This window comes from Cherax quadricarinatus, chromosome 62 (assembly GCF_038502225.1).
Source record: "Cherax quadricarinatus isolate ZL_2023a chromosome 62, ASM3850222v1, whole genome shotgun sequence".
NCBI lineage: Eukaryota > Metazoa > Arthropoda > Malacostraca > Decapoda > Parastacidae > Cherax > Cherax quadricarinatus.
This window is the reverse complement of record NC_091353.1, coordinates 12,986,068-13,012,913: the sequence shown is the minus strand read 5'-3', so window position 1 is coordinate 13,012,913 and position 26,846 is coordinate 12,986,068. Positions and strand designations below refer to the sequence as shown.

Below are 26,846 nucleotides of genomic sequence, written 5' to 3'. Positions count from 1 at the left end.
CATTGTCCCAGTTAAATGTTGTTCTGCAGTGTCTTCTTCACAACTGTCAGCAACAAACTATTTACGTCTGATCTTTCATTGTTTTTATCATTCATTATTTTTTGCTTTATTAATATATTTTTGCAGTTATAATTTTTTTTTTTTTTTAGGTAAGAACAACTGGAGAGAGAGAGGGGGAGAGGAGAGGAGAGGAAAGGAGGAGAGAGGAGAGGGAGGGAGGTGGGCAAGCAAGCTTTTATTAAAATGATTTCAAGATGTCAGTATTTTTTTATATATTGTTACGACTCAATCTTCACCGTAACAATAGGGGCACAAATAACTCCAATTTTTTGTTAGTTTTATTTTATTACCAATCATTTAGCTTCATTGGTATTTGGTTAGTGAATTAAAATAACCACAAGCAATTATAAATGAAATACTATACAGCAAGAAACCCAATCTTACGTTCAAATTCTCATTAACAGAGTATGATACAATAATTTCCATTAATAATCTACTAATCTCACCATTTAACTCTTTTAGAAAGGTCTAGGGTAACGAAATAGTTATCTTTCATAAGTGACATGAATTACCAGACTTCAGGAAACTAATGGCAAAGGCAAGACAATAGACTTGGTATAAAGTTTTAGTTTAAGCTAGGAGCTTTGGGTTGAAGACCCGTACCGAGTCAGAGCTAGGAGCTGACTGACTCACTCAACTACTTCATAGTATGACTTCAGCTCGGCCAGAAGGCGACGCGTGGCGTCAATTCTAGAACCACCAATTGGTCACTACAGTAGTGGTTACACATTCGAAATACCTAACCTAATAATAATATAATATAATTCTATAATTATAATAATCATGGGGAAAGATATAATATAATACAATATAATACAATGAGAGTACTTTTGATGATTCATACTGTACCCGATAATAATATATAGTCGAACCTGCTTTATCTAGCTAGTAATAAAGTGGTTCGCGATATATTATTACAGAACTTATTTTAACCAGGCCTTTTATTTTTGTATATAATGGAGTGAAGTAGGGGCGTGTAACACCTCCCCCCTCGTGACTGACGGTCGCCATTGACTTGTACTCTCGGTGGTGGTTAGCGTCTGTCATAGTAGCAGAGGTTGTAATAGACAGCAGTCCTACATCATTTCCAGCTTTCTCCACAACATAGATGGTCATAAAAGTACCAACTCATACTGTTAAAATAAAGGTATATTAATAAAATTTCAAGGCCTAGAGAGGGCATCAGCAATGAGATTATGTTTTCCTTTTATATGGGAAATGGTAATAGAGAAGGGTTGAATTCTCAAAGCCCAACAAAGTATTCTGGCGTTCTTCGATTTCATAGAATTTATGAAGGTCAAAGGATTATGATCGGAGTACACCGATATCTGATGGGTAGAAGATCCTAAATATACATCAAAATTCTCTAGGCATACAACAAGAGCTAAGGCTTCTTTTTCTATAGTTGAATAATTAATTTGGTGTTTCTTTAACTTAGAAGAAAAATAAGAAACAGGTTGTAATAGGTCAGAATTTGGAGCCTTCTGTAACAATGCGGCTCCCAAAGCATACGCACTGGCATCTATTTGTAAGTGGAATGGTTTATTAAAATCAGGACTTAGCAATACTGGGGAAGAGGATAGTAATCTTTTTAAACGATTAAATGCAATTTCACAGTCCTGGGTCCATGAAAACTTTGTTTTTGGACTAGTTAATTCAGTTAGGGGAAAAGCTACCTGTGCAAAATTCGGACAGAACCGACGGTAGTAACCGGCAACTCCTAAAAATCTTGATACGCTTTTCCTATCCTTAGGGGTAGGAAATTCTAAGAGGGCCTTTACTTTGGCGTTCAAAGGAGCGACTTCACCTTGTCCAATCCGAAATCCTAAGTATTTAATTTTCATCTGGCCAAACTCACACTTGGACAAATTCACTGTAAAATTATGTTTACTTAAGGCGTCAAACAAGGCTTTAAGCTGTTTAAGGTGTTGGGGCCAACTGTCGCTGTATACGACTAAGTCGTCTAAGTAAGCTTCTACTCCGTCCAATCCGCCCGTAAGTATGTTCATAATACGCTGGAACGTAGAAGCCGCGTTACAGAAGCCGAAGGGCATAACGCAATACTTGTATAGGCCACCAGGTATCATAAAAGCCGATATCTCTTGAGCTCTTGGTGACAGCGGGATTTGGTAATACCCTCTTAACAAGTCCAATTTACTGATATACTTAGCTCTGGAGACCTTGTCTATTAAGTCGTCAATTCTGGGTATTGGAAACCCATCAGGTACTGTTACAGCATTGACTTTTCTAAAATCCGTGCACATACGGGAGGTCCCATCTGGTTTGGGGACTAGAATGCACGGGGATGCCCAAGGACTGTTACTTGGTTTTATCAACCCGTGTGAGAGTAAGAAGTTCACCTCTGCCTCTAGCTCACCTTGTTTCTTGGGACTCACTCTGTAGGGAGATTGCTTGATTGGAGTAGGTTCTCTGAGAGTAACATCGTGCACACCCAACGTACACGGTTTTGGGACGTCGTTGAATAGGTGGAGATTTGCCTTAATCAGGGATTTTATTTCATGTCCTTTGTCCACTTCCAGATTTATCAGTGGAGAATTTAAATTCTTTAAGGCTGTCGAATTGTTCAGAAGAACTGGTATTCCTATCATTTCATCCGAACTTACTGGAACCCGTTCTTGGTTCAGATTTCAGTTATAGTCAGAGGAACTAGTAGGTGAAACGATTCCAGAATAGGGTTTAAGTTGGTTAACGTGATACGTCCGTTGTGAGTTCCTCTTCTTCGGCGTCCTTACCAAGTAGTTCACGTCACTTAGGCGCTTCACGATTTCTAAAGGACCTTCAAATTTGGGCTGTAGAGCATGTCCCTGATGAAATCATTGAACCAGAACTTGATCTTTTGGTTCAAATGAACGAAGTTTAGTTCGACGATCGTATTCCTCCTTCATCTTACTCTGTGCTTGTCGTAAGTTTTCGGCGGCCAGTTCTCTAGCTAGGCTCAGGCGTTCTTTCATTAAGGTAGGAGAGCTCCTAAAAGTCGGCGTTTCTTCCCCGGTCCAAGCTTCTTTGAGAACTTGTACTGGTCCTCTAATTTGATGCCCATATATTAACTCAAATGGCGAAAACTTCAAGTTGTCTTGTTCGCTTTCTCTTAGGGCAAACAAGAGTAGTGGAATACCTTCATCCCAATCTTTGGAATACTGTAAACAATAGGACCTCATCATAATCTTCAAAGTTTGATGGAACCTTTCCACCACGCCTTGTGATTGGGGTCGATAGGCCGTCGCGTAAACCGTCTTGACTCCTAACTGAGCCAAGGCTTCACGGAAAAATTTTGAAGTAAAATTCGACCCTTGATCCGATTGAACTTCTCTTGGAAATCCGAAGTGAGAGAAGAACTTAATCAGTGCTCTCACTATTAGGCGAGCATTAATCCTCCTGAGAGGAACTGCTTCCAGGTACCTGGTGACGGTGTCCATGATAGTGAACAGGAACTGGTTGCCCTGCCGAGTCTTGGGTAGCGGGCCGACACAGTCGATCACCAGACGTGAAAAGGGTTCGCCTCTTACTTGTATAGGGTTCAACGGCGCAGGTGGTGGATTATGTGCAGGTTTGCCTACTAGTTGACACACGGAACAGCTTCTTACATACCATTCCACTTCTTCCTTCATTTTTGGCCATGTGAAGTGCTTAGCAATTTTTCTAAAAGTCTTCTTTTGTCCCAGATGTCCACCTTGAGGACTGTCATGAGCAAACTTACATGCTAAATTTCTAAACGGGGTAGGCAAGACCACTAGATGATCACTTTTAAGAGATCCTAGTTTCTTTTTCAGTAAGTCCTTCTCCCAATAGTAAGAGCTGTCGCTTTTAAGGGCTTCTTCTCCCGACACAGCAAGCTTCCTGATGTCATTTAAGGAGGGGTCTATTTGGAGTTCTCTTACTAGATCCTCCCTCGAGAATAAATCTATTTCGGAAACCACCGACTTAGGAACTGGTATCGGTTCCGGGTGAACTGTTAGCTCAAAACTTGAGCTTTCGTTGAATATGTCTCCTACTCCTAAGTCGACGTCGTCCATGACTTCCTCCAATACCAACGGAGAACGCGACTGTTTGGTCATTGCCCGGGTTACTACGCTCAGAGGAAAGAGGGTAGGTTCCGTTCGTCGGGCTTCGATGACGTAATTTTCCTCGGTTGGATTTTCCATAACTATGGGCTCTTTCCATATTCCTTCTTCCGCTAAGTCGTTCCCAATCAATAGGTCTACGTCTTTTATGGGGAAGTTAGTTGGAGACACTCCGATTGACGTCCAGCCTGTAAAAATAGGAGTTTCAACGTATAACTTGTACAGGGGTACTCGCGTAGTGGAGCCACCATAAGCTTCCAACAGAGCGTCGAAACCCGTATATGATCTGGCGGGGAATGATAACAGTCCTTCTCTTAATAATGTTAAGTAGGACCCCGTATCCCTAAAGGAATTTACTTGCAACAACTGGCTATCGGTAATTCCTACTTTGCTTTTGGAAAAGTAAGGACTCATAGCCCTTGACAAGTTTGACGATGATACCCATATTCTGCTTAGTCAACTAGGAGGATCTGTTCCTTTTCCTTGGGACAGAGCGTCTACTCTTGGCTCGGACTTCCTTGGATGAGTCGTAGAGGATATTATTTGTGTGGGCAATCTATATGATGGACTCCTTCCCTGGTCCCTATCACGCTTAAAGCATTGTGATTTGAAATGTCCCAGCTTCGAACAGTACGAACATTTAATTTTTTCCCATGACCTATCTGGTCTATAGGATGGGCTCGATTGAATTTGGTGTTTTACTTCGGGTTTACTTGTTACACGGGAGTGAATGGGTTGGGTAGGTCGCTTACCGAAAGGCTTCGCAGGTTCGGGTCTCGTTGCTGGTTTGATAACCTGGCTGCTTTCAGATTGTACCAACCTCTGGGAAATCTCAAAGTTGTCTGCCAGCGCGGCAGTCTCTAACAACATCGTTTGCGGATGGCCAACAAGATACTGGCGAACTCCCTCTGGAAAATTTGCATACATATCTTCTAGTAACATTAATTGTGATAGATCTTTTAAAGTCGTGACCCGAGAAGCTCGACACCAACGTTCAAATGCCACTGCTTTCCCTCGGGCAAAATCTAAATAAGTTTGTCCTGTTTGCCGTTTCATGGAACGAAAAGCTATTTGGTAACTAATAGGGAGCATGTCATATGCTTCTAAAATAGTTCTCTTTACTACGTCGTACTGGACATAAAACTCATATGGTAAGGAGGCGACACAAGACTGCGCCTTTCCATATAGAGACGTGTGCAGTAATGTGGCCCATTTGTCTTTGGGCCAGCCCATTGAATGTGCCTGATTCTCAAAAATTTCAAAGAATTCATCTAAGTCTGTTTCGTTAAACTTAGGTACCATCAGAGCTGCTTTATGCAAGTCAAACCCGGTTACCGTGCTCTTCATGTCTCTTTCTTCTGGAACTCCCTTCTGCTTTGTTTCAAAACGAAACCTTTCACGCCTAAATTCTTCCTCATTTAGACGTCTTCTAGCTTCGATTTGAGAGTTTTCTAATAGTAATATGCGTTCTATTCTCTCTAGTTGTTCGGACGTGAAATTCCCAAGAGGTAATGACACCGAGGGGAATTCGGGCGTCTTCTCCGGAAGTATTTTGGGACGAGCACCAGTCCTAAAATTATCCCCGTCATTTGACTGAGGGTTCGTTCCAACCACCGATACATACTCCGGGGAAATGAACGGGGGAGAGCTTTGAGACTGGACTGAGTAGTAAGGCCTCGTAAACCCTGGTTCAACTTCATTATTTAAGGCAGTTCCCGTCTGTGGGATTTCTACTTCCTCGAACTGAGAAATAAAACTATCTTCCAAATCTAATTCTGGCGTTGCTTGGGATTTCGGAAATAATCTATCCTTAATTAGGGACCTAAGAGTCTCAGCGCTATGGTATCTATTATAAGGTATATCTAACTGTCTAGCTATTTGCCAACACGTCTGTAATTTTAAAGTGTCAAGAGTAGCCTCTGTTAATTCATCTAATAATGACTTAATTTCTGGATCCATTTTCTTAAATTCTCGCAAGGGAGCTTAATTTTAATGCAAAACAAATATGTACTTCAGGGTAAGTAGCTCCCGGACAGACAACCCATTTGTTACGACTTAATCTTCACCGTAACAATAGGGGCACAAATAACTCCAATTTTTTGTTAGTTTTATTTTATTACCAATCATTTAGCTTCATTGGTATTTGGTTAGTGAATTAAAATAACCACAAGCAATTATAAATGAAATACTATACAGCAAGAAACCCAATCTTACGTTCAAATTCTCATTAACAGAGTATGATACAATAATTTCCATTAATAATCTACTAATCTCACCATTTAACTCTTTTAGAAAGGTCTAGGGTAACGAAATAGTTATCTTTCATAAGTGACATGAATTACCAGACTTCAGGAAACTAATGGCAAAGGCAAGACAATAGACTTGGTATAAAGTTTTAGTTTAAGCTAGGAGCTTTGGGTTGAAGACCCGTACCGAGTCAGAGCTAGGAGCTGACTGACTCACTCAACTACTTCATAGTATGACTTCAGCTCGGCCAGAAGGCGACGCGTGGCGTCAATTCTAGAACCACCAATTGGTCACTACAGTAGTGGTTACACATTCGAAATACCTAACCTAATAATAATATAATATAATTTTATAATTATAATAATCATGGGGAAAGATATAATATAATACAATACAATACAATGAGAGTACTGTTGATGATTCATACTGTACCCGATAATAATATATAGTCGAACCTGCATTATCTAGCTAGTAATAAAGTGGTTCGCGATATATTATTACAGTACTTATTTTAACCAGGCCTTTTATTTTTGTATATAATGGAGCGAAGTAGGGGCACGTAACAATATGTTACTACTTATTTTTCAAGAACTTAGTTATATTTTTTTTTAAGCTAATATAAGAAATCATGTCAAATATGGATGGCAGGGCATTTTTCTAATACACATTTACTATTTGTGCAGATCATACGCTTCAACGACTACATAGAGGTGACTCAGGCCCATGAGTATGACCGGCGGGCAGACAAGCCTTGGACACGTCTAACTCCGAGAGACAAAGCAGCCATTCGGAAGGAACTTAACGACTTCAAGAGTATGGAGATGGAGGTTCATGAAGAATCTAAGCATCTTACTCGGTAGGTGGATTAAATGAAGGTTGAGATAGACCAGTGAGGGGTGGTGAGGTCCAGAAATATTGCAGTGCTGTATGACCCTGGTGGGTTTAGTGCTTAGTTTTGATTATAATAATAATCCAGAAATATTAATAAAGATAGCACTTCACGAGCTCTGAATGTTGTTTATGACAAGTGCTCCTGTGTAGTTTGATCAGTTACTCGGAAAGCAAAAGAATGTAAGAGGGGCCTGGGGACATGACTAATGTTTCAGTTTTCAGTTTAATATGTTTATTATGCACCCCATACCCATCCTGTGGGCGGTAGTCAAAAGATTACAGAGGTACATAATTGGTCCAGGGACTGGACTCCAAAGTTTTGATAGCTGAGCAAGTTACAAAGGTAATGAACTAGATCTGGTCATAATCATGACCAAGTTACAAAGGTAATGAGCTCCAGGTAGAGCTGGTCACACTCATGAATAATTGCAAAGGTAATGAATCATAAACACATTAATCATGAGAATTTACAAAGGTAATGAGCTCCAGGTAGAGCTGGTCAAAATCATGACAAGTTTCAAAGGTAATGAATGATAAACACATTATCACATGATTACAATCATAGACAAATTACAGAGTAATGATCAGTTAACAAACATAGCGGGCATTGGATGAATTCCATGACTAATGAACAGAGGAAATGTTATTTTAGTGCCAGGAATGTCTTTCTTGTTTATTCTGGACCCTATTTGGAAATTGACATCTTTTGAAATTTGTGTGAAATTGGCAAAATTGCTAAATTCTGACCACTGTATTAGATAGTTGAAATCGGTAAATGGGTGGTTTCTTGTACTCATTCGATAGAAAAAATGGAGTTCTAGCAAAATAGTTATGATTTTTGTCGACTAGTACACTGGAATTGGTCGGAAATAGGGCTCAAAGTGGGCAAAATTGCCGATGCGTAAACATCGTCGAGACCGCTAACTTCGTGAGAGCATATTTTCGTAAGTTTTACATCAAATTTCATACTTTTGGTGTCATTATGATTGGGAAAAGATTCTCTATCTTTTCATAAGAATTTTTTTTTTTTTTTTAAATTTGGACAACCCTAAGAACAAGTCTGGGAGAGGGCCTGGGGACCCTGAAAGGTAACCCTTTCAGGGTGATTGAAAGAATTAAGAGTAAGATGGAGAGTAGGATAGCAGATGAATAAGAAGGCTTTAGGAAAGGTAGAGGGTGTGTAGACCAAGTGTTTACAGTGAAACATAGATAAGGGTAAAGAGGTTTTTGTGGCAGTTATGGATTTGGAAAAGCCATATGACAGGGTGGATGGGGAAGCTATGTGGCAGATGTTGCAGATGTATAGAATAGGAGATAGGTTACTGAAAGCAGTGAGGAATTTTTATGAGGATAGTGAGGCTCAGGTTAGAGTATGTAAGAGGGAGGGAGATTATTTCCCAGTAAAAGTAGGCCTTAGACAAGGATGGGATGTGTAATGTCACCATGGTTGTTCAATATATTTATAGATGGGGTTGTAAAAGAAGTGAATGCTTGGGTGTTGGGTTAGAAGATAAAGAATCTAACACAAAGTGGAAGTTGCCACAGTTGCTCCTTGCTGATGACACTGTGCTTTTGAGAGAGTCTGAAGAGAAGTTGCAGAGGTTGGTGGATGAGTTTGGTAGGGTATGTTGAAGAAGAAAATTAAAAGTGAATATAGGAAAGAGTAAGGTTATGAGGATAAAAAAAAAAAAGTAACGAAAAATTGGATATCAGATTGGAGGGAGAGAGTATGGAGGAGGCGAATGTATTCAGATATTTAGAACTGGATGTGTCAGCAGATGATTCTATGAAAGATGAGGTGAATCATAGAATTGATGAGGGGAAAAAGGTGAGCAGTGCACTTAGAGGAGTCTGTGGAGACAAAGAACTTCATCTATGGAAGCAAAGTGGGGAATGTATGAGAGTATAGTTATACCAACGCTCTTACATGGGTGTGAAGCATGGGTGGTGAATGTTGCAACAAGGAGAAGGCTGGAGGTAGTGGAGATGTCATGTCTGAGGGCAATGTGTGTGATGTGAATATAATGCAGAGAATTCGTAGTTTGGAAATTAGGAGGAGGTGTTGGATTACCAAAACTATTTTCCAGTGGGCTGAGGAGGGGTTGTTGAGGCGATTCGGACATGTAGAGAGGATAGGACTAAATAGAATGACTTTGTATAAATCTGTAGTGGAGGGAAGGCGAGGTAGGCGTCGGCCTAGGAAAGGTTGAATGGCGGGGTTAATGGAGGTTTTGTGTGCGAGGGGCTTGGACTTCCAGCAAGCATGCATGACTTTGTTAGGAGCTAATGGAGATAAATGGTTTTTAGGACTTGACATGCTGTTGGAAGATAAGGTAACATTTATGAAAGTATTCAGGGAAACTGGCAGGCTGGACTTGAGTCCTGGAGATGGGAAGTACAGTGTCTGCACTCTGAAGGAGGGGTGTTAATGTTGCAGTTTTATAAATGTAATGTAAGTGCACCTCTGGCAAGACGGTGATGGAGTGAACAATGACAGTTTTTCTTTTTTGGACCTCCCTACCTTGGTGGGAAAAAAAAAACTATGATGATCCATGAGTAAGACATTGTGACTTGTATTGTCACCAAAAGTTAAAATTTATTACTTGTAAGGAATTGAATCTATCCTTCCATTGTATAACCCCTATAGATTTAATTCTTCTGTTTCCTTCACTCATAATATTAGTGCATCTTCATTTAATAGTTCATCACTCATCTTGAATCAGTCTACTTTCAACTGGTTCTGGGGACCACTCTCTTCCTTGAGGTTTGACTGAACTCTCACTGATTGCTACTCAATCTGATGTAGGTTTCACAGCTTGGCTAATCACTGATGGTTTATAAGGTCTTATGTAGTTTATGGCATTTTATTGAGATGTTTTGCCCATCATGAACTTCATCAATTCTCAAAGAGATAAGCAAATACGTATAGAGCATCTATATAGTGAAGTGGAAGGTAGAGCTGGGTTAGTGACCTGTTGTAATGAGAGCTAAACAGAATCATTGGAACTTTAAAATTAGATTGGGCCATTCAGCCTAGTGGCCCAACTTAATTTTAAAGCCTTATTGATTCCACTTTGCTATGTCTCCTTACAACAGGTGACATCACACACTTAGCTCTATATCTCACCTTACACTTCTCTCTACATATGTGCTGTTTATTTGGGACAACTGATAAAGTCCCTGGTGGACAAAACCTCACAGTAAAATGCCATAAATCCTTCCTCCATAAACCACGTGTGTTGTAAGAAGCAGCTCAATTGCCTGGAGCAAGGGGCTAGTAACCCCTTGTGGGTTTAGTGCTTAGTTATGATTATAATAATTCTCTTGTATAAATTACTAAATATAAAAAGAAAAACAAAAGTTTTTAGGTCACTGCCTTGGTGAGAGACAGCCAGTGCGGTAAAAAATTGCATATTATCTTATTGGTCAGTATATTCAACCACTGATATAAAAGGAATGTTTGAAGGAATGGATCAACTTTATACTTACATTTTGAAGGCATTACTGTTGTTATTTATTGCTCACACTTGTTCTTTCTTCATCTGCCTTATACATGTGTCATTTTTATATGTTAAAATGTGATATTTTATTGGACATTCCCTTAAGAAAAAAGGGGGGTTGCCTTGTTGTTGAAGGGCTCTTGATATAGGGAATTGGAGCTACCCTCTTCATTGGATCAAATGTGATTACCTTCCATTCCTCAGCTCTTTAAAGGTGGTTATCATTCATAGGGGGAGTGCCAAACCCATATGGGTCATAGAGCACCAGGCCTAATTCCTTGGATCAAGAGCTCCTCCATCAGTGTTGAGGAACCTCTCTTGAGAGGAATCAGGGTTGGAAATTAAAGCTAGCCTTCCCTTAGATTGAATCTGATTATCTCCCATTCCCAAGCACAGTTGGATTGCCCATGGATTTAATAACTTAGTGTATATTTTCCAAACACATGACCTATCTGTCCTGCCAGTTTCCTGTCAACCATCATGTATTTGATAACATAGGGCATTGACCCCTCAAACCCCCTCCAGGTATAGCTATTTGTCATCCCTTCCCTTTTATATGTGAAACCTTTCACCAACACAATTCATAACCTCTGATAATGTTTTGGCATTCTGTATTATTATATATGTGTTATCTTGACAGCACTGTATGACCCTTATTATTATAATCGTGGGGGAATGCTAAATCCGTCGGATTATACAGCGCATGTGGGGAGGGGGGATGGAAGGTATTCAGCTTAATTCAGGGAACTGGAGCATAGATCCAATTCCCTGCATCAAGAGCCCCTCACCAGCATCAACGAACCTCCCTTGAGGGGTATGACCCTTATGGGTTTAGCACTTAGTTTTGATTATAATAATGTGTTGGTGGGATGCAGCCACTGTTTAAAAAATTAAACCCCTATACATTATACAGAGGTATGAGGTATAGGGATACTCATGTGCTACAGAGAACCATATTTTCTGTTCTTTCAGTAAATATTGTTGCTTTCATTACAGATTCCATCGCCCTTGATTGGGGGTGCGGCGTAGCAGGACGAGTCCAATGCTTCACGAGAAGTAACCCAAGCAACTTGAGACTACTCTGTCTTGACCATACAATATTCTTGCTGCTGCTGTCTCTGTTTCTCATTGCATCATTGCTCCCTCCAGGTGTTAATGGACATTATATCTACCTTCTCCCACAAGAGTATATTAGTCAGAAACACTATATGGTCTTCACTAACACTGAAGACCCAACTTTTGTAATGTTATTGTATTTATAAAGGATATTTTATCCATTTCTTATAAATAACACTTTCTCTGCATTCAGTCTTGTATGGCAAGAATTAATGACTGCCCAAGTGTTTTAGTCACTGTACACACAGATCATCAGCAGCTCAATTAGCCAGAGATTGACATGGTTGCTGGGTTTTTGAAGCTCCTTCCAATTCATCTTGTACCAGTTAGAGCATATTTATATATATATCACATACTATAGTTTACTATGTTTTATCAGTCACTGTGTATATGTATGACATACATATTGATTATAGTGTGGTTCGTTCAGTGGTTTCTTGGTTGTTTGGACAGTAACAATTTAGTCATGTGCTGCAGAAATTTGGAAAATTTTACCACCCATGTTTTTATATGAAATTGTTTAGTAGTGTATGTTTTTTAACACAATGCAGAACTGTGATGAATGGGACGTGCTGTTAAATGCTCTCGGAAAAATCCAATAACTGAGATTCCACTGTGTAGACGCGGAAGGTGCGCACTTGTCTAGTAGTGTCCACCGACGTGCGTTGTTGAAGCCCACGTGTTGCTGTGATACTGATGCTCTGAGTGATATTATGTGTTAGTCCTTGGGCCAGCATCTGTCATTCATTGGTGTTGGATTGACCACACCAGCATCTGTGCCAAGGGGGCACCATGGATCTACATGGCCTCACTTACCTACACAGACTCAATTTTTAAGCCATTCTCACTTTAGTGAAAGTCCAACTTGGGTGGAACCCTTTTTCTTAAAATTATATTAAGTGAAGTATTAGAGAATAATAGATTTCTATTGCTAGTATAAAATCGTGGAAATATTTAAACTATTCTACTTGCTATTTTTGTAAAATTCTTCTGTTCTTTTCCTATTCATCATTTGTATGAAAAGTTGATTGTTAGCCTTATGGCTTGGGATAAACATTATTTGAAAAATTTATCATAGTGTATATTGACCTTAAAAGGTCACATGTGTAACAGATTGAGTTTGTTAGCTTCCTTGGTCCAGTTTAGGTGGCAACTTGTTGTGATAACCAACGACTGTAGAAATCAATAGTTTCTTAGAGGATACAATTTGTTTAGAATCTGTGTCCATGATTTTCAATTCTGAGAACAAGATCATTAGGCATCTTTCATAATGGTGTTGTTATTAGTTTGGACAATCACCTTGTTACCAGTTGTTGTAAGTAATTTTTTATCCTTTTTAGAATATTTCATCAGTGTTTTATACATTTTTTCAGGAAGACTTATGAAGCTATAACATAGTAGCTTGGGTCCAAAAAGGATGATTTTGAACAGTGCTTGGAATGTACTTTCCTATCCTTGAGGAAGGGATGATATATGCAACACAACTGAAATTTTTATATTTTGAATATTTGTATTTTGTTTATTCCTCACTAATATAAAATTATAATTACTTCTAGAATTTTTCAGTGCCCCTCAGTGATAAAATTCATTTGTGTGCTGAGAGTACTGGAAAAACAGTGACTGATCTCTCAATGTTAGAGTCCATCTGTGGAGTGTTGTGTACAAATGAATTGCCTTTTTTAATGGGTGCTTGCTAGATGGGCAAATCTCTAGCTTAGAACCTCATAAAAACTTGTCCTATTTTTGCAAAAAACACCCCTCAAATGAACACTAAAGCTTTGAGTATGACTCAAGATATCCTACAGTATTTCATTTTAGGGATTTTGTGTTTAAAATTCACAGATTTTCAGCTTCTCCATTTTGAGTCACAATCACAGAAAAGGAATACTGTATATTATTCTATTTTTGTTCTTATGCTGTACATTTATGCATTGTGACTGTAACCAGCATTGGAGATAAAACACACCTGATTCTCTGTGATTTTGTTGAGTATACACATGAAACTGCACTCTTTAAATGTGGAAGCGAACATTACTCTTGTCTGATCGTCCAGTTCTCCAAATGGTATTGTCCCGCTTTTATATGCTGTTGCTTGAGACGTGTGAATGAAGCGTTCTGGTCTGGTGTATGCTGTTGATTGAAATGTGTAAAAAAAAAGAATTCTACAGATTGGTGTACGATTGAATGTATAAAAGGAGTGTTCTACAGGCTGGTGATTAACTTTAAAATCCAATAAATCATTTCAACATACGGGTTATGTTCCTGAAAATCGACGCCTTATAAAAAGAATTATTTGAAGAACATACGAGAACAATAGGGCTACATTCCAGACATCTTCAAATTAGCCAAACTTTTATTTTATAATGTACTAAATAACAATTACATTTTATCTTGCCTTATATTCTATTTGTTGACATGGAGAGAGTTTGTCTCTCTGCGCTGAGGTGGATGGCTGTGGTTCTTGTGTTCAGAAGGATGTAGTTGCTTCTACTAGTGTGTTCTGTAATGTTCTGCTGGTCTGTTTTACGTTTTGCTAATGCATATTGTTTGCATTAAACACTTGGTCAAGAATAACTGTTCTCAGAAACAATATCCTCCAAGTCAGCAGGGTAACTTCATGAAGTTGTATGATCAGCTAATACAGTGGACCCCCGCTTAACGATCACCTCCCAATGCGACCAATTATGTAAGTGTATGTAAGTGCGTTTGTACATGTATGTTTGGGGGTCTGAAATGGACTAATCTACTTCACAATATTCCTTATGGGAACAAATTCGGTCAGTACTGGCACCTGAACATACTTCTGGAATGAAAAAATATCGTTAACCGGGGGTCCACTGTATATTCTTGGCTCGAAACATCAAGCTCTTCTTCCTTTGTACACATGAGTTTTACAGCAGTACAGGTTTTTTTTATATTATATGAGCACTAAGCTGAGCCCTATTTTTTCTCCTAAATCCATGCATTCAGTAACTTTCCTATGTATTTAAGGTATATACTAGAGTATAACCTTATAGCATAGGCCTATCCAAGTTTCTGCCCCAAGATCCTTCATTTTTCATCTCACATGTATGTCTACCCTGGTTTTGAGGGCCCTCAAAACCAGGAAAAGTACCAGAAATGTATGTCAAGACTTGATATTTGATAAAAACAGAAATCAGTCCAAAAATTTGATTGCCATAATAAAGAAACACTGCAGTAAGCCTGGCTCATGCTAGGTAGGTTCTGGTCACACACAACCATTACATAAGAATAGAGGTGGACTGCAGTAACCCCATAGGTCCATGCTAGGCAGGCCCTACTCACATCCAACACATGTCTGACAAAGACTGGTAAAGAATGCTATTGTTTGTTATCCACATCTCGTATGGGTCAGTGGTTGGAAGATGGGAAGGATGGTGAAGATAGTTAGCCAAGGGGATGGGAGAGAGGACAGGAGACACCCTTTTACTTCTCTCTAACCTTACTCAACTCACCCCTTCTTCCATGCATTTACCTTCAGCTCTCCTCACACCATAATGAACTGAAAAGAGAAATAAAATATTGGTTAATTTAGAGAATGGAACAGTGGCCAGTCTAGCAGTGGTTCCCTGCTGTATTGCAACAAGGGGCCCTAGTGATCTAGCCAAGTGCCAGATCAACCAGAGAAGCCTGGCCCAGGAACAGGCTGCAGGAATGGTGTAACTTTATTGAGGCACAGGTACACATAAGTACAATTATCATATATAGTGTAAATTACCTAGGATAACCCCAAAGGTGACTCAAAAGTCATCAAAGATAAATGTTTTATATTGCATTCATGGCTTTTGGTTATCTGCAGTGTATTAGTACATACATTTAGGATAATGAACTTTAACCTAACTTAAATTAACCTAATAAAATGGCCTAACTAGAGAGGATTACAACTTGTCACAGTGCCTGAGAAGGGCTCCCTGTAGGATACCTAGAGCAAATTTTTTCAAGAGTGAATACCCTTGTGGCCAGTCCAGGTGGATCAAGGCTTGATCAACCTGACTGTTTTCACACTAGCTGCACGCAGTCCAGAATGTAAACCACGACCCATATGAATCTCAATGGTAAAATATACTGAGAAGTATATGTGAGTATGACACAATATGAAGTTTATGGCATTTATTGAGATGTTTCATCAACCAGGAACTTTATCAATCCATGCAGCAGATATAAGTGTGTGTTTATATATATATTTTTTCCAGCATGTTGGCCATCTCCCACCAAGGCAGGGTGACCCATAAAAACAGTTTCATACACTGTCTTTGTAGAGGTTCCCAGATATGACAGTTTAGAAGTCACTCTGAACAGCCAGTATCCCAAACCCCTCCTTTAAAGTGCAGGCATTGTACTTCCCACCTCCAGGACTCGAGTCTGGCTAACCGGTTTCCCTGAATCTCTTTACAAAACATTACCCTGCTCACACTAACAGCTCATCAGGTCCCAAAAACCATTCTTCTCCATTCACTCCTATCTAACATGCTCACACATGCCTGCTGCATGTCCAAGCCCCTTGTGCACAAAACCTCTTTTACCCCCTCCCTCCATCCTTTCCTAAGATGATCCCCTACCCCTTAGCCATTTCCCACAGAGACAGGGTGACCAGATAAAAAGAAGTAACAATTTTATCATCACTCACTCCATCGCTGTCTCAACAGAGGTGTGTTGATACTACAGTTAAAAAACTGCAACATATTTCCACCCACCTCCTTCAGAGTGCAGGCACTGTACTTCCCACCTCCAGGACTCAAGTCCACCTGTCTGGTTTCCCTGAATGCCTTCATAAATGTTACTTTGTTCACACTCCAACAGCACATCAAGTCATAAAAATCATTTGCCTCCACTCGCTCATATCTTAGATATGAGCCCCTCTCATGCAAAACCTCCTTTACCCTCTCCCTACAACCTTTCCTAGGATGACTCCTACCCTGTTGGAAACAAGGAGCTAGTAATTCCTTCTGTATAAATTACTAACTCACCAGCCATCTCCCACCTCAGTGGCAGATGGCTGGTGAGGTAAAAAAAAAAATGTGTTATAATGTGCATAGAAGCCTCATTATAACTGATGGTGAAACATGACCAGCTCATCATTTACCTCACTATATTTATGATATAGTGAGATATAGACACTCCATTTGTTTATATCTATATAGATTCACAAAGTTCCTGATGAATGAAACACCTCAATAAATGCCATAAACTGCACAATTGTGTTTTATTCACAAACCAGAGCTGATCAGGAATTGACTTAAGGAATTTGCCAAATTTACCTTGAAGACAGCCAGGGATCTGCTGGTAATTCCCTTTATGTATGCTGGGAGGCTGTTGAATAGTCTTGGGCCCCTGACATTTTCCATGTTATCTCTTAGTGTACTCATGGCACTGTTGCTTTTCATTAGAGGCATATTGGACTGTCAGCCAAGCCTCTTCCTTTTGTAGGGAGTGATTTTTTTTGTGTAGATTTAGGATCAGTCCCTCGAAGATTTTCCAGGTGTAAATTATAAAGTAACTTTTTCACCTGTTCCATATAGAATACAGGTGTGGGAATTCAAATATTCCCAGTAATTCAGGTGGTTGAATGAATGTTTATGAGCAGTGAAGGTTTTCTGTACATTCTCTAGGTCTGCAATTTCATCCATCTTAAAAAAGACTGCTAGTGTATAGCAGTATTTCAGTCTAGAGAGAACAAGTGACTTAAAAAGGACCATCATTGGCTTGGCATCTCCTATTGCAGGTTCTTGTTATCCATCCCATCATTTTTCTTGTGACTGTGATAGCAACATTGTTGTGATCCTAGAATGTGAGAACCTCCAGTATTATCACTCTCGATTCCTTCAAGTTCTTTTTCATTTTACTGAGTGGCTCAAGTTAATATTATGCCCCGTTCTAGCTTTTATTACCTCATTTGTTTACAGTAGAGTAGCTGAAATTCTTCACTGATGAATATCACATTATTTTTAGTGGCCCACTGGAAAACTTTTTATATTTGCTTGGAGGTTTGCTCTATCTTCAATGGGTGCCACTCTCATACAAATTTTATCATCGTAAAGGATTATACAGTGCTATGATTTGTCTATGTCGGATAAAAGGATGAGGAAAAGATGGGAAGCAAGTACTGTGCTTGGGGAATAGAGCTTTTCACTATGGCAGCCTCTGACTTAACTCTCTTTACGATTATTCCTGGTGTTTGGCAAATACAAATGAAATTATGGGATATCATCAGTTTAGATATTTAAGGTGGAATATGATTACTGAGGGCAGTTGTTGCCTTTGTTACACCAATGATGTAGGAATCTAGTGTGTGGTAGGCCATAATATGTATGAATTTCAACCTATTGAAAATACTGCTCTTGAACAGGTTGACCCCTTACTCTTTTGTTAAAAAATTTGGTCTTATATACTTGGCAGTGGGAAAGGGAAACTCTGCCTCCTTAAACACTCAATTAAGCATTAAACTGTCTGCAGCCTCCCAAATTGAAAGCCCCTTCTATGATAGTCTTTCTGAAATATTGTTGAATCTTCTAAAATGGCAGAGAATCTTTTCCTCAAGGCAATGGCACCAAAAATGCAAAATTTGATGAAATACTTCTAGAATTATGCAGGTGCAGGAAGCACTTCATGTAATGAATATGCCTTTCATACAGTTCAGTGATAGCAAGAAACTGCCCATTCAATAATTACAGCAACACTATGAAGTGTCCAGAAGCTGGTAATGTGGCTGATTTTACATGACAAATTCCATTTTGAAAACAGAGAGTGCAGAAGAAAAACTTTAGATATCTTGGCCATTAAAACAACTTTTCCCTGTTTATTAATTTCTATTCATTAATGCCCTTTATTTGGAATCCATCATGTATACTAAAAATTGGTTTACCTTATTTCTCAGCTCATAAAACAATACTAAGAATGCTTGACTATCCTGATAATTACAACAGATCTAGTAAAAACCATAAAACAGACTGGGGCAGGCAGGGGATGGGGGCTCCACCCTTCCCCAGGAAAATCGTCCAATATCTATCATTTATTGTCACTTCCAGTCCTAAACTGACCTAAATCTTATCTATTTTCCTTGTTTGTCTTCTGGTCCATCTATTGGCACCAAGAAACAGCCAATAAAACAATAAAAACCAACCTAGACAATGACCACAAATTACTATTTTAATCCAAGCATAGGGTCAAAGGTTTAATGTACACTTAATACACAGACACTCACTCTCTCACATCAAGGCTAAAATATTCTACTTTCAGTAAGTTTGAGGGAGCTGTGAATTATGCACACAAGAAATTCAGTGACTGATCACTATGATGCACTAGTAAGCGACAGACAACCTAGTACTCATATTGTGTGCAAAATGACGCTATGCTGATTCATGCTTTATGGTGCATAATGTGAAGGTGTTTTAGCAAGCTATGAAGTCTGGTTGAACTTTATATACTGTATTTATTCTTAACACATTGACCGCTTCCCACCAAGGCAGGGTGACCCAAAAAGAAAGAAAAAGTCTTTCGTCATCATTCATACATAATCACTGTCTTTGCAGAAGCACTCAGATATGACAGTTTAGATGTCCCTCCAAACTGCCAATATCCCAAACCCTCTAAAGTGCAGGCATTGTACTTCCTATTTCAAGGACTCAAGTCCAGCTAACTGGTTTCCCTGAATCCCTTCGTAAAATGTTACCTTCCAAACACTCCAACAGCTCGTCAGGTCCTAAAAACCATTCATCTCCATTTACTCCTATCTAACACACTCATGCATGCTTGCTGGAAGTCCAAGCCCCTTGCCCACAAAACCTCCTTTACCCCCTCCCTCCAACCTTTTCAAGGAAGACCCCTGCCCCACCTTCCTTCCCCTACAGATTTATACACTCTCCAAGTCATTCTACTTTGTTCCATTCTCTCTAAATGACCAAACCACCTCAACAACCCCTCTGAATAAGTAATGTCATTTATGGTTTTAGACAATTAAAAATAATGTGCTCACCTGAGAGACTCATCTCTTCCATCCATCCTCTTCCCTCCCATTGTATGTGACACAAGGCACACTATGTATGCTCCATCCCTTACTGTTATGGTGAGAGTGGTTGGGGGTGTGTGTGAGGCTAGGAAGTTCCTGGAGATACGGCAGGGAGGGCTGTAGTCAGGATAAGAATATCACCAAACCTGTGATGTGGCAGAGAGGGGTGTGGTGTGGGTCACCTCTTGCCACAACAACAGTAGAGCCAGTCTTGAACACACACATGAGACAACTGCCTCCTCCCACCCACACCCCCAAACTAAATAATTTTATCTTCAGTTCACAAATAACCTGCACACATATGGGAAAGAAACTTATGACAATGTTTCAATCTGGCTTAGACCATTAACTGTGAGACTAGTTAATGGACCAAGTCGGACCAAAACATCATTATAAGTTTCTTAACCATATGTGCAGATTATTAGTATTATTATTATTATAATCATGGGGGAGCACTAAACCCATAGGATTATACAAACAGATTATTAGTAGAGCATATTGTTCCAGACATGGTACTGTGTCGTTTTATTTTTAATTTTCAGTTCTTGACCAATTTCTACGAAATATTTTTAATGTCCATCTTGCCTGCATAAAATGAAATTACTATACAAAATATAGCATTAGAACAAACTCTTAACAAAATTGTAATTATTAAATTACAGTTTTAACCAATTTCTACCCAATAAGCATATTAAAAATCAAATCATTTGACTGAAGATAATAGATACAAAATGAATTCTGGAACTTCATTTAAATCTTTGCAATATCTGTATCTTTAGACCGGTGTTAAGAAATTTATTCTACAATGGCCCAGTCTGAATGTGGATCACAGTAATTCAGGTGTTCGTAGCCTGGGGACTTTCTGCATGTGTGTGTGCATGTGTATTGAACTAGTTATGTGTTTGCGGGAGGTGTAAGTGTGCGTGTGTGTGTGTACTTGCCTATATGTGCATGTGCGTGCATTTGCACATGTCATTATATTCCCAAGAAAGTGCTACACCATGTGTGTGTATGTATAGGTATGAATGCATGTCATGTATATAATTATAATTATCATTATTATTATTATTATTATTACTATTATTATTATTGAGATCTACATGGCTGAAATGTCAGCATACAACCACAAGCATCTTGTAGACTTCTGCTCTGTCTCTGTGAGATAGGTATGTTGCAGTTAATATGCTCTGAGGATTCCGAATGCACTCTTAATTAAAGAACAGTATGCCAAAGCTGAAGCAAAGATGATTTAGGATGACCAAGCTATAGATATGCAAAATATTTTAGTATGCCTTTGTATATCATTACTGGTTGTAAATACTGTTACTGATTTGTATCATGATCTCAGAGATGTAATGTTCAAGGCTCCATTGATAAGTTCAACATGATAACAGGTTACAGTACAGGCCTGTTCTATGTGTAAACATTTGTAAATATGCTGTACTCATTACCCACAATTGTGTATATAACTAATCCAGCTTCTCCCGTCTGCCTGCTGCCCTGGGGTGGCACTAGGGCACAGTATTTGGGGTATAGAATACAGGGATACATTCTTAAGTGCTGAAGAATGAAGTTAGGGAACATATCAAGTGAATGGTTCAGAGAGAACGTAATTTTATATAAAAAATGGAATTCTGAAGGGTAGGTTCTAAATGCATTTTTCTCACTTGAATGATATTTCATCTAAGGATGTTTGAAACCCAGTGTAGTTCTCTCATGACTGTGTATAGTGCCATTTCCAGTGAGCCAAGTCATATAACATTTGTTCTTCTGAATCTGTTGATTAAACAAATTTAAACCAGTATGTCTCCATGGTAGATTCCAAGTGAATAGATTCCCCTTATATTAAGTGCAGACTGCAGTGTGGGAGGGAGACAGGTTATGGGATATGGGGAAGATAATAGTAACCCCATCCAGTGATCAATTTTTAATGTACCAGTACAATACAGTATAATTTTATGAGAATCATCATGTCACTGAGAAATAAAGGTGATGTGTGGTGAAAGGGCTATTTACATCATCAGAGTAACAAGGATTATTATAATCAAAAGAAGCGCTAAACTGCAAGGGTTATACAGCGCAGAGTAACAAGGAGCTTTCAAAAGAAAGCTTATAAAAGCTACTAGAAAAATCCTTTCAGCTCACATTAATGAATCACGACATGTTTAAGATTTATTTTGTGCAAATTTACTTTTAGTTCTTCAGATATTACTACAAATTTTATTTAAACTGCTAAAGAGTGGTGGTTACTGTTACCTTTTGCTCACCTACAGATTCAATTAATGAGTCTTTGCTCAATACCAGCATTACATGTAGTGTACTGTAGACAAGACCAGTAAAGCCTCTCGTTCAGTAGGCTTGAGCACCTCTTAATCCTCCGTACGAAAAATTTACAATCTTTTTTAGGTGTTTGTGTTTTCACGAGGCATCACCCGCCCCGCATCCCCCTGTAGGTGTCCTAAGAGTATCGCTGCAGGCAGTGGGTGTTAGCTCAAACCATCCTCATCACTCGACTCTATCTTTGTATATAGCCTATACCACCATCCTGGAAATGTCTTGTTATTCTCCTGCTTTATAACTAGCTCTGTCATTGCTTTATACTTGTTGGAATAAAACATCACCGTCTTCCACAGTCTGGTTTATTTTCGTCCTTGGTAATAAATACTGACAAATTAGTTTAGAAAAACACGTAAGCAAACATTAGGACATATTTATTAGAAAACTTTTAGGTCCTGGGACTTTGATCAGAAGTGATCAGGGTCCCAGGACCTAAATGTTTTCTAATATCCTAGTGTTCGCTTGTGTGTTTTTCTAAACCATTTTCATCCTTATGTTTTGGGGAATTGCTAAACCTGTCAGACTCAGCACCTGAGGAATGGGAGGTAATTAGGTTTGATCTGAGGAAGTGGTGGGTAGCTACAATTCCTTGGATGAAGAGCACTTTACCAGCATCTTTGAAAGGAATGCAAAACTAAAAACACAATAATGGGAACAAGCATTTGTTGCAAAGGATTTCCATGTTTGACAAGATCACTGTGTGTACAGTGGAACCTCCACTAACGAGCGCATCCATGTGCGAGTTTTTCCAGATACGAGCAGCCGCTCAGTCGATTTTTTGCTTCCATGTGCGAGCGAAATTTCCACATGTGAGCGGGCCTCAAGGGTGAGGGGCTCTTGCTCTTGATCTAGGGAACTGAATCTCATTCATTTGTTGGACTATCTTATTGAAACTTGAGCAATGTATGATGGAAAGATGTCTCTTAACATACACCAAAATTGAAAGAAATCTGACTGTAAATAATGGAGTTCACTTGTCAGCCATTATCCGGCCCTTAGCGTTATATTTTCGCATGGTTTTTATGGTTGTATTCTCGTTTTTTTTTTTAGTCTCATTTGATAGAATGGAAGATACATTACAGAAATGGATATTATTTTGATTGCTTTCACAACGAAAAGCACCTTGAAATTGAGCTCAATGTGGCGGAAATGTTTGATTTTTGTCGATGTTCAAGAGCAAACAAATGACATCACTGTCCAATACCTGTCCGAGTGGCCACTCCAATACGCAGTCACGAATGGGTTGATGTTATTTATACAATTATTACAATAATGCAGTAGTCTGCATGACAGTAAATCTTCTATTTTTTGTGTGAATAAAAATTCCAAATTATAAGCAAGAGTATTATTTTAAGAATATGTAGTAATAATAATAATAATGTGTATAATATAATAATTATGTACGTAATATAATATAAATTATAAGAATACGTACATATTAATAAATAATACGTATAATAATAATAATAATATAAGTGAGTTTCAGATCCCCACCACCAGATGTCAGTATATGTATCAAAACATCACTGCTCAGGGAGGGAGGGAAATTCTCGTGTTTTCCTCATATTTCATGCAGTTATTTTGCAAAATTTCTTGCTTTCTTAGAAACCGTGGTTAGAAACAAGTGCAAAGGACAGAGCTAAGAAGAAAAATTAAAGCAGGAAATCATACACAAACACAAACTCGGTGTAGCATTAAGAGTGGAGCAATTAAACGATTAAGTGATAGAAAAAGGACAATCTAATGGAGTTTGCCTTACAAACACTCTGTTTTCTGTTATAATAAAAGCAGGGGAAGGTATGAAGTCAGTAGGAGGAATGGCTGCCGTGGTGGCCCCCAAAATAAGGGCAGCCACTAACACTACTCACATACTTAATATTTCATTCACTCTAGTGTATATGTCATGTTTCTACGTTATTAATATTATTTATTATGTCATGTTAGATAAATTGGAATAGATAAATAAGCCGTAGAGTTGATATTAAGGAAATCATTGAAGTATTTTATGTTGCCTGGAATTCCCCTGGAACGAATTAATTGTATTTCAATTAATTTAAATGAGGAAAATTGACTCTGCAAACAAGCAAATCCAGATGCGAGCAAGGTCATGGAATGGATTAAACTCGTTAGTGGAGGTTCCACTGTACTAGCACTCAGGACCACTGTGTATGCTGGCTTTGAGGACCACTGTGTATGCTAGCCTTCAAGACCACTATGTATGCTAGCTTTCAGGACCACTGTGTATGAAAGCTCTCAGGACCACTGTGTATGCTGGCTTTGAGGACCACTGTGTATGCTAGCCTTCAAGACCACTATGTATGCTAGCCTTCAGGACTACTGTGTATGCTAGCCTTCAGGACCACTGTGTATGCTAGCCTTCAGGACTACTGTGTATGCTAGCTCTCAGGACCACTGTGTATGCTAGCCTTCAGGACTACTGTGTATGCTAGCCTTCAGGACCACTGTGCATGCTAGCCTTCAGGACTACTGTGTATGCTAGCTCTCAGGACCACTGTGTATGCTAGCCTTCAGGACTACTGTGTATGCTAGCCTTCAGGACCACTGTGTATGCTAGCCTTCAGGACCACTGTGTATGCTAACTCTCAGGACCACTGTGTATGCTGGCTTTGAGGACTACTGTGTATGCTGGCTTTGAGGACTACTGTGTATGCTAGCCTTCAAGATCACTATGTATGCTAGCCTTCAGGACCACTGTGTATGCTAGCCTTCAGGACTACTGTGTATGCTAGCCTTCAGGACCACTGTGTATGCTAGCTCTCAGGACCACTGTGTATGCTAGCCTTCAGGACTACTGTGTATGCTAGCTCTCAGGACCACTGTGTATGCTAGCCTTCAGGACCACTGTGTATGCTGGCTCTCAGGACCACTGTGTATGCTGGCTCTCAGGACCACTGTGTATGCTAGCTCTCAGGACCACTGTGTATGCTAGCTCTCAGGACCACTGTGTATGCTAGCCTTCAGGACTACTGTGTATGCTAGCCTTCAGGACCACTGTGTATGCTAGCCTTCAGGACCACTGTGTATACTAGCTCTCAGGACCACTGTGTATGCTAGCTCCCAGGACCACTATATATGCTAGCCTTCAAGACCACTATGTATGCTAGCTCTCAGGACCACTGTGTATGCTAGCCTTCAAGACCACTATGTATGCTAGCTCTCAGGACCACTGTGTATGCTAGCTCTCAGGACCACTGTGTATGCTAGCTCTCAGGACCACTGTGTATGCTGGCTCTCAGGACCACTGTGTATGCTAGCCTTCAGGACCACTGTGTATGCTAGCTCTCAGGACCACTGTGTATGCTAGCTCTCAGGACCACTGTGTATGCTAGCCTTCAGGACTACTGTGTATGCTAGCTCTCAGGACCACTGTGTATGCTAGCCTTCAGGACCACTGTGTATGCTGGCTCTCAGGACCACTGTGTATGCTGGCTCTCAGGACCACTGTGTATGCTAGCTCTCAGGACCACTGTGTATGCTAGCTCTCAGGACCACTGTGTATGCTAGCCTTCAGGACTACTGTGTATGCTAGCCTTCAGGACCACTGTGTATGCTAGCCTTCAGGACCACTGTGTATACTAGCTCTCAGGACCACTGTGTATGCTAGCTCCCAGGACCACTATATATGCTAGCCTTCAAGACCACTATGTATGCTAGCTCTCAGGACCACTGTGTATGCTAGCTCTCAGGACCACTGTGTATGCTAGCTCTCAGGACCACTGTGTATGCTGGCTCTCAGGACCACTGTGTATGCTAGCCTTCAGGACCACTGTGTATGCTAGCTCTCAGGACCACTGTGTATGCTAGCTCTCAGGACCACTGTGTATGCTAGCTCTCAGGACCACTGCATATGCTAGCTCTCAGGACCACTGTGTATGCTAGCTCTCAGGACCACTGTGTATGCTAGCTCTCAGGACCACTGTGTATGCTAGCTCTCAGGACCACTGTGTATGCTAGCTCTCAGGACCACTGTGTATACTAGCTCTCAGGACCACTGTGTATGCTAGCTCTCAGGACCACTGTGTATGCTAGCTCTCAGGACCACTGTGTATACTAGCTCTCAGGACCACTGTGTATGCTAGCTCTCAGGACCACTGTGTATGCTAGCTCTCAGGACCACTGTGTATGCTAGCTCTCAGGACCACTGTGTATGCTAGCTCTCAGGACCACTGTGTATGCTAGCTCTCAGGACCACTGTGTATTCTAGCTCTCAGGACCACTGTGTATGCTAGCTCTCAGGACCACTGTGTATGCTAGCTCTCAGGACCACTGTGTATGCTAGCTCTCAGGACCACTGTGTATGCTAGCTCTCAGGACCACTGTGTATGCTAGCTCTCAGGACCACTGTGTATGCTAGCTCTCAGGACCACTGTGTATGCTAGCTCTCAGAACCACTGTGTATGCTAGCTCTCTGGACCACTGTGTATGCTAGCTCTCAGGACCACTGTGTATGCTAGCTCTCAGGACCACTGTGTATGCTAGCTCTCAGGACCACTGTGTATGCTAGCTCTCAGGACCATTGTGTATGCTAGCTCTCAGGACCACTGTGTATGCTAGCTCTCAGGACCA

General features: G+C 39.9%; 1 protein-coding gene and 1 long non-coding RNA gene across 9 annotated transcripts in view; one reads left to right on the top strand and one right to left on the bottom strand.

Annotated features, from left to right (window-relative positions):
* Positions 1-22,552, top strand: part of LOC128687247 (phosphatase and actin regulator 2-like) — a 1,174,904-nt gene extending 1,152,352 nt beyond the window's left edge. For all 8 annotated transcript variants that reach the window (XM_070098451.1, XM_070098450.1, XM_070098449.1 and 5 more), the window contains 2 exons: positions 7,073-7,245; positions 11,777-22,552. In XM_070098451.1, the coding sequence (XP_069954552.1) occupies positions 7,073-7,245; positions 11,777-11,792 (189 nt within the window). In that variant the 3' untranslated portion in view covers positions 11,793-22,552. The remainder of the gene's footprint in view (positions 1-7,072; positions 7,246-11,776) is intronic.
* LOC138854549 (uncharacterized) overlaps positions 14,854-26,846 on the bottom strand; it is a 27,529-nt gene continuing 15,536 nt past the window's right edge. The window contains exon 2 of the long non-coding RNA XR_011393743.1: positions 14,854-15,419. This is a non-coding gene — a long non-coding RNA (uncharacterized lncRNA). The remainder of the gene's footprint in view (positions 15,420-26,846) is intronic.